Source organism: Channa argus, chromosome 13 (genome assembly GCF_033026475.1).
Source record: "Channa argus isolate prfri chromosome 13, Channa argus male v1.0, whole genome shotgun sequence".
In the NCBI taxonomy this organism is placed as follows: domain Eukaryota; kingdom Metazoa; phylum Chordata; class Actinopteri; order Anabantiformes; family Channidae; genus Channa; species Channa argus.
Genome location: NC_090209.1, coordinates 27,101,004 through 27,114,203, shown reverse-complemented (window position 1 = coordinate 27,114,203; position 13,200 = coordinate 27,101,004). Strand labels below are relative to the sequence as shown.

Here is a 13,200-nt window from a genome sequence, read left to right as displayed (position 1 = left end):
TCAGAGCCTCTGTAGGAAGTGAGAGATAATTTAGTTGTTAAAGATGCAAAGTATCACAGAGACATACAAAGACACAAAGATGTGATGTGAGACATCATTGGGACACAGCAAAACTGTTGAAAAAGGACCAAAATTACACTTTTCTTTGAGTTTTACATTTAGAATGTCACACATGTTCAAACCTGACAAAAATATTTCGACTGTCTGAATTTAGCACATCTCTATAAATCTGTATAATTCAGATTTTGCGATGGTTTTTGGCTTTTTCACATTTTATTGATTATTAGTAGCTTTGCACCGATTACTAAAAGACATTCCTCATATGTGAAAACCGGGTTTTGTTGTGAACTGGTCGTATTGTACTATTTGATATGTGCCTCGTGTGATAAAAATCATATTGTACCAGATTTGGTGAAAACATTTAAGTTAACTCAGAATTTGTCATATTGTGTTTGTGTCCTCAGTCAAACCAAACTCATTTTGTTCACACAGTGTTACTGTTACAGTCAGGACAATGTAATTGAAGACTAGTTTTCAGAAGCATTTAATAACAAGATTCACATTATGTGAACATTTTATTTCAAAAGTGGTTGATATATGTGGTAAGTAAATCAGGACAGTTTACAGAGATCATTATTTTACAAAGAAGCCAAAATGATTTATGAACCTCCACAATTTAATAGCTTTTAAATAGTGCAAATGAAAACAAATGATACCTGTAAGAAAAAAGAAAGATGATTGATGAGACTTTAAAGCATGGAAACATGTTGAGGATTCAAAGTGTGAATCATTAAAAAACTAATCTGCAGAATCAAGGCAAACTTAACAAACAGAAAACCAGAATCAACCACAGGCTGGAACTCTTTGTGTATCCCTCCGCCTTGTAATGTCACTGGTGAGTGATACTCTGAGCTGCAGGTAACAGTTGCAGCACGTAACTCCCAGTCAGGATCAGCAGAGTGGGGTGAGCTGCAGAGAGGAAGAGGAGGAGGAAGTATAGATGTGCTGTGGCAGCAGCTGAGTAAAGGAGGGAAAAATGGCTGCCTCAGTGGGAGGGGCCAGGCAAGACAGCTTAGTCTCTGATTGGTCGCCTCTGCCGCTCTTCTTCTTTATCTTCTTATTCATCACTTTTCGGTTCCTGGTTTGGATCATGTCTTTCTTCATCGTCGGAGGCCTGTTGACCTGAAACAACCAGGAGAGTATACAGTGTACTGCAGTGTTACCTGGTGTTCACAGACAGAGGTACTCTGCAGAATGTGGTAGAGTACCTGGTGCAGTACCTGGTGCAATTTGTAGTACAGACCACAGGCATTGCAGACATGTTGTCCTGTAGAGTTTCTCCTCCACAGCGTCGTCGTCACCGTCTCACAGTTCACACACTGACTTCCCTTTTTCTGAGACACCTTCTGAAAACAAAAATATTAAAACTCGTCCTCAGCCTGCATGTGTCCCTTCTTCTAACCCACCCTCATATCTAAAGTGGCTGGCTTCATGTTGCTCACTTAGAATCTGATATCCTTCAGCTCAAAATTTACTTTTAATTGTTCCACAACTGTCCTAAATCCTACTTTCAATTGTCCTTAACTGGACAGCTACGGTCCCACATTGGGTTCTTTATTTTTACTGACGTTACAAATATAGTCTAATATCTTGTTTCAGCTGCTCATATAAAAGCTATTATATTCTCTATACTTACATCTGAATAAAAATGTGTACTATAAACATCAGTAGTTGTTTGTACTGGACAGTAGGGTTAGGGTTCCTTTCCAGGCCCACAGGACTGCGTTATTTTCAAGCCCTGCTCATGACTACAACAAAAGCCAAATCCAACATGCAGTATGTCTCAGTGCCTTAAGAAGAAAAACAATAAACCAAAAGTAATCTTTTCTCTGAGAACCTTTTTTTTTTCTACATTTTCTTTAAATGTTTAAGAGGAAAAAAAAGGTTTTAGTGAACATGGTGGATTTCTCTGATTAGAAGAGCTGAGTGCTCATGTTCAACCATCTTCATCACAGTTCAGCAGCAGAAAACTGCTTAAAGATTATGTCAGTAAAGATTCTCAGGTTTGGTTATTCAAAGTTGAGTCATGTCAGCTGGACTTCTTTGTCCTTGGTTGGAAACATTTCGCTACTCATCCGAGCAGCTTTTTTAGTCTGAGCAAAAGTTGATTGGGGAACCCATTTATATTCTCCAGAGTTTGAGGTCCAAATTGTATCCTCTAGAGAAGCCCTTGTTTCTTACCTGGCCTGAAGAGGCTCATTAGGTTGATTATAAGGGAGGTAAAGGAGGAGTCCCAGGAGATGCAATGTTAAGACGTGAAACACCCTGAATTCCCCTAGGATGGGATCGTTAGGTGTGGCCTCCTTGATGAATGTGTGAAGATGCGTGAACATATGATCCCCTCATAGGTGGATGAAGCGTGCTAGGAGTTCTCTTTACGTCCCTATGACTCTTCCCTGTTCTCGCCTCCACATAACGAGCCTATTCGGGCCAGGTAAGAAAGAAGGCTACTCTAGAGGATAGAACTTGTTCCTCTAGTCAACTTTCTCTCAGACTGAAGAAGCTACTTGTATGAGCAGCGAAACATTTCCAACCAAGAACAAAGAAGTCCAGCTGAAATGGGTCAACCTTTAGAGAGCTCAGAGATGATGTGAATAACGCAGTGAATAAACAAGTTGCTGGAAAAAAGGGAGAAATTTTCACATTCTATTCTATGACATAAATGTATCCGTAAATAACCCACTCACACTATTTATGTTTTTATCTGTCTTTAAAAACTTGGTTGCTACCAAGTGAATATATGAGCCCACAGAGGTTGTCAGGAACTTTATATGTCATTGTGTCAAACACAGAGACTCGTCTCCTCACTGATGCGTCTTTACAGCCTGGTTGAATTTTTTTATTCACCATCAGTGACTTTATCAGCTCCTGTAGAAGAGTCACTGAATCTGACACAGACTGGACCAGGTGGACTTACTTTATATCCTAACTAAAATTTTTTACTTCTCGTGATTGAGTTTAAGCTTAAAAATCATAAAGTGGTTTTATCTGTAGACATTAACTCACTGAGCAAATGCTGTTCGTGTCATAAATGTAGTTGCTACTGAACTTACTTTCTGTTAAATTCAAAGGTTGATGTAAAAATTCTCACTTTTTTTCGAGGGAATCAGAGATGTTAACTTCAGAGCTATAAAAATCTGTCATCTCTACAGCAGTCCGTTAGATGGAGGAGCAGAGAACCAAAAAAGGTTCCTGATGAAAGATTAGGGTTTAGTATAAATACAAAGTAGCGATACTGCAGCATGGTGTGTGTCTTACAGCTCTCCTTTTGGGTCTCAGCAAGGGTCTGTTGTTGATTTTCTGTTGGAGGCTGCAGGTGTTACACAGATAACGTCCAGCTGGGTCTCTTGTCCACAGGGGGGCGCTGCTTGTCCCACAGCGCACACACTCATAGTGCTCTGAACAAAGACACCAACAACATGAGACACAAGACAGACTAGAGCAGCTCAGACACACAGATAGATGTCTCACCTGGTGAACTGCCCTGTCCCCATGATGCACTGTCAAGTAATAACCAATCAGAGGAACAGGGGGAGGAGTATAGGTTGTCATAGCAACTGTTCCATCCAGGTGTTGAGGACAGGCAGGTAGGGGCTGTGGTCAGAGCAGAATATATGGACGAGGGATGATTGGGTGGGACGTAAGCAGAGCTCAGAGAATGACTGTCCGTCCAGTCATAGGGAGTAACGACAGCATGGGAGGTGACTGGCGGATTGACGAGCATGTGTGAGAAGGCAGGACAAACCTGTAAGGAGAACAGAGCATTTATTTAGGAGCAGACAGGTGGAAACAGTGGAAACTGCTCATCAGTGAGAAACTTTGAAGCTACATCCAACATAGAATTTAGTGATTAAAAACATTGGTGACAAACCAATTGAACCTAAAACCCTCCTCCCTCTTAATAATCAAGATCCATTGTATCTCAAGCCTGTTTCATGTATGAACTCCTGACCATTGAGAAGCTTTGGACATTGTCCAGAGTGGCGTTTCAAAAATGCAACTCACAGGGGGAAATTGCCCCAGTAAGAACCGTCCTCATGTGTGAAAGGAAGCTTTACCCTTAATAGACACATTTAGAAACAGGCCATGTACCACAGGCCTATAAGCTAGCTGTAATTAAACCACTACTTAAAAAACCCTGTCTTGACCCAGGTGTTTTAGCCAATTACAGACCAATATCTAATCCCCCCTTTATTTTTAAAATCCTTGGAAAAAAGTATTTGCAAAACAATTATGTGACAACCTTCATAGGAAAAATTTGTATGAAGACTTTCAGTCAGGATTTAGAGTTCATCATAGTACAGAAACAGCACTGGTAAAAGTCACCAACAATCTTCCACTCCTCAGATAATGGACTAGTCTCTATACTTGTTAGATCTTAGTGCTGCATTCGATACCACTGATCACAAATTTTATTAGAAACTGGAACATGAACTTGGGGTTAAAAAAACTGCACTAGGCTGGTTTAAATCTTATCTATCTGATAGACTTCAATTTGTTAATTTTTAAAATTTTTTTGTCCTTTCAGTTTATCCCGTGAGTTCAGGGTCACCACAGCGGATCATTGTCCACATGTTGATTTGGCACAGTTTTTACACTGGATGCCCTTCCTGATGCAACCCTGCCATAATTATACTGGGCTTGGACCGGCACTGCACAGATGGGGCTAAATTTCAATGGCTTTGCTGATGATACCCAGCTATATTTATCTATGGAACCAGATGAAAATAATCAGTTAATCAAACTTCAAACATGCATACAGACCTTTCTAGAACAGTCTTCTTCCACCTACAGAACATTGACAAACTTAGGAGCAGAAATCCTAGTCCATGCATTTGTTACCTTTAGGTTGGACTACTGTAATTCCCTACTTTCAGGATGCCCCAGTAACTCCCTAAAGAGCCTGCAATTAATCCAAAATGCTGCAGCAAGAGTGCTGACTGGAACTAGCAAGAGATCATATTTCGCCTTCACTAGCTTCTCTTCATTGGCTTCCCATTAAATCTAGAATAGAATTTAAAACCCTGCTTGTTACATATAAAGCTCTGAATGATCAGGCTCCATCATATATAAAAGATCTCATAGCACCACATCATCCCAGTAGACCACTTGTTCTCAGAATGCAGGCCTACTTGTGGTTCCCAGAATTTCCAAAGGTAAAATGGGAGGCAGAGCCTTTAGCTATCAAGCTCCTCTCCTGTGGACCTGGCTTCCAATTCAGGATCCAGACACCCCCCTATAATAAAGATAAGGCTAAAACCTTCCTTTTTGATAAAGCTTATATAACCTGAAAAGTGTTTTGTTGTTGCTTCCTGTTGCTTTTTTTCTTTTTTCTTTTTCTTTCTTTCTTTACTTTCCACTCATCTCAACCGGTCAAGGCAGATGGGTTCTCACCCTGAGTCTGGTTCTGCTGGAGGTTTCTTCTCCACCGTCACCTGTTCAAGCTGCTCAGGTAGGAATAGTTTTCTTTTCATCATAAATCTCTATAATTTTGACTTCAATATGTAAAGTGGGGTGAGCTGATCTTTGCTGTAAATCAGTGCTGTTTGTAGATAACGTTGAATTGAATTGAAATCCCCCACCACACAAGGCTTAGTTCTGAATCCAAATGAACTACTGGTCTTGTTGGAACAAGCTGAATCCAAGTAAGTCCAATGCCACAGTAGTGCAGGAATTCCTCCTTCAGCCTGATTCACCTGGATACAGAACACTGTGTCTGCACTGGTAAAAAGTATAATAAATAACAACCATAACAAGTGTGACTCCACCTGACAGAGTTGAAGAAAACTTAAAATCACAATCATGCAGAGGTTCCCAGGTTTTTTTAGTCAGAAGGAAACAAACCACAGCTCCAGGGCTCATACCTGGACATATGAACATAAGTGATTCTAACCTTTGGCGAATTACATCGAGATGGTGTATCAGCAGGTGACCAATGTGCTAGCTGCAAATAATCTGACATCATCACTGTGTCTGAAAGGAGAGAAAGAAAAAAACGGTGCAGTGAATGTGTTTAAAGGATTGTAATATAAAAACAGCAGTTTCTGAAAGCTCCAGGTACTCCACACCACGAGGTTCACATTACAACAGCTGAGATGGGAGAGACTGGCAGTTGAATAATCCGTTTTTTTTTTCAGTTTTATATTTTGTTTTTGTTTTCACATTACAAAAAAGTCAAATTACATCAACCATGATTCATTGTTGTCATAAAGCAAAACCTGGGAATCTTTTATAGGCACTGTGATGAGTTAAAGAATTTACCTTGTACATATACATTTTAAATCTCACATTGTTTGACCAAAAACTCAAGTGAAACATGAACAGCAATGGAGCAGTTTATTGCTCCTGAATAATAAAGAAGTGCCGATAGTTGGGTGATAATGATACTCACAGAGGTGGAGGAGCTGCTCTGAATTCAGTCTGAGGGAAGAACGAGTCTGTCGATGTGAAGAGGAGCCACAGCAGGAGGAAGAGGAAGTGTGGGCTGGGCTCTGTTCAGCTTTTTACACATGAAACTTTATCCAATGATTTATTTCATTGGAGATTGGCTGAAAAAGCTTGATTTCAATATATTAAAGTCTTTTTACACAAAGTACTCAAGAACTACTTCTACACGCTCTACAAATTCTTAAGGACAAATCGTCACAGTTACACAATGACAAAAACAAGGTTGTTTTTAATCAGAAATGATTAAAATAAGAACCGTAAAGTAACACAGCTGCCCTAACCCTAAACTAATGTGGGAGGAAAATACATCCCATTTACATTCCCAGGCTGATTTCATAGCAAGATTTCACTCCTTCTTGCATTATCACCTCTTTTTATTCTAACATAGAAACAATGCCAAACATGAAGACATGGAGGAACACTTCAGAAATCCTGGTTTCTGAGCTGCAGGAAACTTTAGTCAAAGTTGTAAATCCCAGGAATAATGTTTCAGCAGGCGAGAGTAAAGAAAATAAACAGAGAAGCAGCTGATTGGTCAGTTCAGTTGTTCAGAGACAGGCAGCATGTCCCTGTAGCAGTGCAGGGTCTACCACACTGTTTTGCAGGTGCAGGTCCACTGAGAAGTCAGCAGTTGGAGGCTGCAGACGCTGGCAGGGGAACCGCCCCCCCCTCTGAGGAATGGGCAGCTCCAAGTGGTGAGCAGGGAGAGGACAGGAGAAGAAGTATGGATGGAGCAGAGCCTGCAGAGGTTAAATCAGCAAATAAGCAGTTTTCCTCAGCACTGCAGCTGCTTCACAGTAAAACCCACTATCAGTCAATCATGCACAGTGGCGACAGCTTTGAGGGATGACTGGATATAAGGAAAAGTAAAAGCTCAGTGAGAAATTTTATAACCAATTAGTTTCAAATGTCTATGACACCAAATACACAATAATTCTTTACATTATCACAAAAAACTGCTGCACAAAGCAAACAGCACGTTAGAGCACAGTGCACAGAGCTGGAAGTCCATTCTGCATGGCACAGACCTTAAGACCACTTTCTGTTTCCTACCTTCCTGGCTGAGCAGCGCTGTTTGGACGGATACACCAGGAACTTGTAGAGTAGGTCGACAGCCTGGGGGGATGTGTCAGGGACGATCTCTTCCAGTGGGATCGCTGGATTCTCTTTAAAGGTGATTTTATTGTAATCAGGTAATTCCACTATCTCCTGGAGAGAGGCAGAGAGTTGCCGTGAGGCTGTCACACCTGTTCCAGGTCTGCTTTTATTGGAAAACACATCAATAGAACTACATGTGAACTGTACGTTTTTAGTTTCCCACCAGCCCTTTGGAGCTTATATCAAGTCTGACTGTCATGATGTTCAGTTTTCAATTTTAAAGCCTCAATAAAGTTTTAGTGATATGTTGAATTTGCTCAATCAGTTTTAGCTGGTTTAAAGAGAAAGCATTTAAAAGTGCTGTACAATTCCTCTAGTGTTTTGTCTGTGGCATAATCTTATTATTATTATTAGCACTTTTCTTTATATGTCTTCATATGTTTTATGAAACATAATAGTGCAATAGTCCCTATTTTTATTTACAATTCATTTTAATGTATAATTTCTCTTTCGTTGTCTCTTTCCATTGGTCCCCAGATGTCAGGTCTGTAGTTGGACCCTCCTCAGTGTGTTCATATCAGGTAAAACCCCTGTATGTGTTTATTTAAAGTCTGCAGAAGCTGAATAGAAAAGATTTGTTACAGGCCAGCTTTCCAGTGTTGGAGTTCCCAGGATTCTGAGGACACAGCAGAGCTGCTCAATGTCGTTTTCTCCAGGAAACAGAGGAGACGAGTTCAGCAACTCCCCGAAAATACAGCCCAGTGCCCTGAAACACACATACACACACTCTTAGTGAAAACACACCATCAGACTGCCCCCTGCTGCTCAGCCATGACGATTTATTTTTGCCACTTTACAGAAAATGGTAAATGACTAAATACAGTAATAAATGATAAAATATTTTAAACAATAGTTTTCTGGTATTCAACTAGTTTCTGTTAAATATTTTACTGATATAGAGATTGAAGATATTTTTGTTTGTTTGTTTGTTGAAATTTCTTTATGTTTTGCTTTTTATTGATTTTTTGTGCTAATTACTAATGGATAAATGTTTCCAGTTGTTCTGGCAGATATTTTAATATTTGTATATATTTTATTAATGTTTCAATGTTTCAATTTGCTTGTTTATTTTTTAATGGATGTAGAAGTATTACTTTATATTCTTTCTGTCATCAATAGTTTATAGAGTAATTACTTTTGTTCAGTAGTTTGAACATAGTTTTCAGACATTTTATAGATATTTTTTCAATTACTTAATTTTGAATTACTTAACTGATATTAAGTGATATTAAGTATTTGTTTAATATTTCATTATTTCACTATTTTATGTATTATTGATATTTCTTTGGATGTTTTATTAGCTTCTGACAAATAATCTTATATTATTTTTAAGTTATTATAACATTTTCTCACAGTTATTAAATATTTTAACATTTTTCAGAATAAGCCTTTTATATTAGTGGGTATTTAACTAATTCTATCAGATATTTCCCAATTATTTTTAATTATTAGACAGACATGCTGATGTATGCTAGATTATTTTTGCTGGATTTGTGGCACTCTGTAGTTGCAGTATTCTCACCACAGGTCGACTCCCTCGTCATATTTTCTGGCTCCGTACAGCAATTCAGGAGCTCGATACCACCTGAGTACACACAAACACAACTCTCTCTTCAAACCTTTGTTTGCATGATTATAATTCACTTTAGTGTTGATAGGATGTACAAGGCAAAGGCTTAATGCTGAAATTCGGGTATAATAAAACAGCAACACATGCTTTACTAGACTGTTTACACTACACAACACACTCATGTGATAAGGTTTACCGAACAATGTGGTGAAACTGTTAAAAACCACAGAAGAAAACTACTCCAATGAACAAATGTAAATAAAGGAGTAAGGGTTTCAGGTATTTCTCAACAGCCTGTAATGTGTTTTGGTTTAGTTTAATGTCTTTTTGGTGATGTCAGATCTTTCTCTTGTGAAATCATTGATTTTCTTTCGATGTAACGTTCCTCATGATCTTCTTATTGCAGCAGCAGCTGTTGCTCTGTCTGCCTCGGTTTCTCTTCTCTCCTCCACTCTGTGGCTAAACTGAGTGAACACATAACAATATATCAGTAAAACTGTTTGGGTGTTACCTGGTGGCCACCTGGTGGCTGTACAGTCTCTCTCCCTCATCATTGAACAGTCTGGCCAGGCCAAAATCTGCAATCTTCAGATGACCTGAGGAGCTGATGAGGAGGTTTGCTGGCTTCAGGTCCTACAAACACACAAACACTTAGGCTTAGGTTTATCTAATCTAAATTTAGGCTTTTAATCTAAAGGTCAGGCACTATTAGACATTTGACCCACATTAACACAGGGCTGTGTACTGTATCCCCCTTAGTTTGATAAAAGATTTTTTTCTTCATCAAGATAAAGGGGTCCAAACTGTGTTGGTTTGAAAATTAAATATCTGGGAACACGACAATGTGTTTAAATCTTATTATAAACTTAGACCAGCACTTTGTAACACTCACAGGCAGGACTGTACAGCTACAGCAGCAACTGTTTCATCTGTAGTCGTGATGATCTCGTTGAAAAGCAGAAATATAGTGTTTGCAAAATAAAACACCAGGAATGTGCACTTGCTTGAACAATATTGGCCAATGTAGTGTCTTGGTGGATGACATCACACTGCAGAAAAACGTAAACCATATCCAAATTTTCTTCCAGTGAAATCAGCGTTGGAATGGGAGTAAAGTGGGGGCTTTGTCCTCTGTTTACCTTTTCTGGATAATGAGAGTAAATTGGTTCTCAAACATTCAGTATAAACCACAGCCGGTAAGCAAAGTCTGTGTTTAAGCAGAAACTCCTCCGTGTGTGTCAATGATATGATAGAGAACAAAATTAATTCTCAGCTTGAAGTCAACATTAAAGAGTTTACAGGAGCAGGCTTACAAAAGCAATATCATGAGTACATGGTTCAAAACATTAAAATAACTAAAATCACATTCAATTCAAAATATGATCTTGTTTTTTTAGGCATTACAGTACTGATGTTATGATTAAGAGGAACCAATATTTTTCTGGTATAGTAGTGATAATCATTTCAGGAAATGTACTAATTTTGAAAAGTACCATACTGATATATTTCCATCCATTATCTGTAACCGCTTATCCTGTTGGAGTTGCTGAGGGCTGGAGCCCATCCAAGCTGTCATAGGGCGAGGGGCAGGGTCCACCCTGGACAGGTTGGCAGTCTATCTCAGGGCCAACACAGTGCGACATACATCCACGAGTAATTCACAGTTACCAATTAACCTAACATGCATGTCTTTGGACTGTGGGAGGAAACCGCAGTACCTGGAGAAAACCCAAACAAGCACAGGGAGAACATGCAAACTCCACACAGAAAGGCCACCGTTGATCGGGACGCAAACCCGAAACCTTCTAGCTGTGAGGCGTGCTGCTGTACTGACAGTTTATTGATATTTTCAGGATCTGCATGTTTTAATTGTTTTAGGAAAAATGTGTTCATTTTACTTAGTTTTTTGTTTATGATTTTTGTTTTCAGGTTTTCTCTCTGTCACATTCGCATAAACGCAATATCTGACGAATTTCTTCAAAATTGGAACAAATTTTTCACTTACTCAAGAATGAACTGATTAGACTTTGGCGATCATAAGTCAGAGTTCATAGTCATTGTGACATTTAGTCTGTCTTGTTTTCATCAGCGTTATATCACTGAACCACCTGCATGAAGTTTTTTGGGATATTTGTGTGATTGTAAGAGGTAAACTGAGCTGTTTAGTGTGAAACTACATCTGAGCAGTAACAGCATGGTGATCAAAGCTGCTGAAGGCTTCAGCAGACAAAGAGAGGTGGCTGTAGGATGAGATTTCTCACCCGGTGCATGATATTGTTGTGATGCAGGAAAGCGATGCCCTTCAGCAGCATCATCATGTATCCTTTGATCTGAGCTGGGGTCAGAGGTCGCTCGGAGTTCCTGATGACCTCAGAAAGGTCGGACAGCATGAAGTCAAACACCAGGACGAAGCCTGTGCCATGAGGGAAGACATCCTTCAGCTTCACTACCTGACGAGGGAAGAATCAGTGTAGAGTTTAACATGTGACCAGAGTCCAGCTGGTGTCCATGTCCATATTCTATTGTTTTTATATGTTTGTTTTTAATTTTTTTTAAAAAACTTTTATCTTCCCTTATATTTTTAATGTAAATCGACTTGTGATGATCCAAAGATTCCAGTTAGCATCATACTGAGTGTGAATAAGCAGCAGAACAAACGTATAAAAGAGATCTATAGTGTGTAATCTACAAACTAAATCCCATCAGCTTCCTGACTCGGTCCAGAACTCTGCCTCCGATACCCACATGCTGGTTGTCCTCGATCTCCTGCAGCGCCTTGATCTCCCTCAGAACCTGGTTAGGGATGCCATCCTCCAGCCTCCTCAGAGCCACCTTCTTAAGAGCCACCGTCTCTCCAGTCTGACACGCAACCAACAACACATCTGAATCAATGCATTTGTTACTGGTCGATTGACTGTTGATTCAACGGACTCATTATCTCAGCTCTGCACTTACCTCGATGTGTTTGGCCTTAAAGACGATTCCATGGGCTCCTTCTCCAATCCGCCCAAGGATACTGTACTGCTCCATGTCACACGGAATAAAAAGGGATAAAAATAACGCTGCTTTGCTAATGAAGACTGAAGAAGTCTTTGCCGTGAGCAGTGTTTACAAACAGCGGCGCCAGTCTTCGTTCACAAATCTGATATTTTATAGATTATGTACGCAATGATAAAAGGTCACGTAACATTAATTAAAGTGATTAATAAATGGTTTTGTCCTTTAACTCGGCACAGAAACAATCGCAAATAATTATTTATTATACACACAAAATTTACTTCACAACAGAAAACAGCTGCTGAACAGAGCTAACAGCTAGCTAGGTAACTGTTAGCTAACGTTGCCTTGGTAACCTGCAAGTTCCGCCAGCTCGGTTGAAACGTCAGATTTAACAAGGGCTGTTGTCGGTGAATAGCTTCACGAGTCCGACACTAACTAAAAAGTCGCGACTTTGGTTGAATACATTAGTGTTACGGGCCGGACGGTTTTTTGACAAACGATTCATGTTAAACCAACTAGCTGCTGAGGCGCCTACAGAACCGGGCAACATAGAAGAGACTCATGTGCTGGTCGATCACCTCGTTCCAGCAAATACTTTCCTTTATAAAGCACATTTGTGTAACTTGTCGTTTCATCACGCTGCCACTGTTTAAATTTAATTTAAGAATTACACAGAGCACATTTATTTAGTAAGATTAATATATGTCAAGTGGTATTACTTCATAAACATTGGATTTTGTCTCTAACTATAGTGGCATCACGTGTGTTTTTAAATTGATATGTTTTAATGTCCCTTTTTAAAATGAAGTCAGTCTTGTTTTAAATAGAACTCTTTCTATCCGAAGATTCAATCATTGAAACATTTTGCTACTCATCTATGCAGCTTCAGTCTGAGAAAAAGTTTGCTAAGGAACCCAGTTATATCCCTCAGAGTATAATTTGTTCCAACCTCGATCTTCAGGCTA

General features: G+C 39.4%; 2 protein-coding genes across 2 annotated transcripts; both read right to left on the bottom strand.

The window, feature by feature from the left end:
• Nucleotides 1–316: 316 nt before the first annotated feature.
• gata1b (GATA binding protein 1b) lies at nucleotides 317–6,561 on the bottom strand. The gene is made up of 6 exons (XM_067526553.1): nucleotides 6,452–6,561; nucleotides 5,954–6,033; nucleotides 3,532–3,805; nucleotides 3,319–3,458; nucleotides 1,269–1,406; nucleotides 317–1,182 (listed from the first exon to the last, which is right to left on the bottom strand). Exons 2-6 carry the CDS (start codon nucleotides 6,023–6,025, stop codon nucleotides 952–954), a joined length of 855 nt encoding a protein of 284 aa, XP_067382654.1. The 5' UTR covers nucleotides 6,026–6,033; nucleotides 6,452–6,561; the 3' UTR covers nucleotides 317–951.
• cdk20 (cyclin dependent kinase 20) lies at nucleotides 6,561–13,008 on the bottom strand. Its single transcript, XM_067526550.1, has 8 exons — nucleotides 12,191–13,008; nucleotides 11,981–12,094; nucleotides 11,497–11,685; nucleotides 9,747–9,868; nucleotides 9,188–9,250; nucleotides 8,248–8,371; nucleotides 7,561–7,716; nucleotides 6,561–7,247 (listed from the first exon to the last, which is right to left on the bottom strand). The coding sequence occupies exons 1-8, from the start codon at nucleotides 12,263–12,265 to the stop codon at nucleotides 7,056–7,058; spliced, it is 1,035 nt and encodes a 344-aa protein (XP_067382651.1). The 5' UTR covers nucleotides 12,266–13,008; the 3' UTR covers nucleotides 6,561–7,055.
• Nucleotides 13,009–13,200: the final 192 nt, after the last annotated feature.

Coding starts and splice junctions, on each gene's coding strand:
- gata1b (XM_067526553.1), bottom strand. CDS start 6,025: ATGATGTCAGATTATTTGCAGCTAGCACATTGGTCACCTGCTGATACA. Junction 1,407..3,318: donor TGAGACCCAAAAGGAGAGCT/GTAAGACACACA, acceptor TTTTGTTTTCAG/AAGGTGTCTCAGAAAAAGGG. Junction 1,183..1,268: donor TGCACCAGGTACTGCACCAG/GTACTCTACCAC, acceptor TGGTTGTTTCAG/GTCAACAGGCCTCCGACGAT.
- cdk20 (XM_067526550.1), bottom strand. CDS start 12,265: ATGGAGCAGTACAGTATCCTTGGGCGGATTGGAGAAGGAGCCCATGGA. Junction 9,251..9,746: donor AGCCACCAGGTGGCCACCAG/GTAACACCCAAA, acceptor GTGTGTACTCAG/GTGGTATCGAGCTCCTGAAT. Junction 7,248..7,560: donor AGCGCTGCTCAGCCAGGAAG/GTAGGAAACAGA, acceptor TAACCTCTGCAG/GCTCTGCTCCATCCATACTT.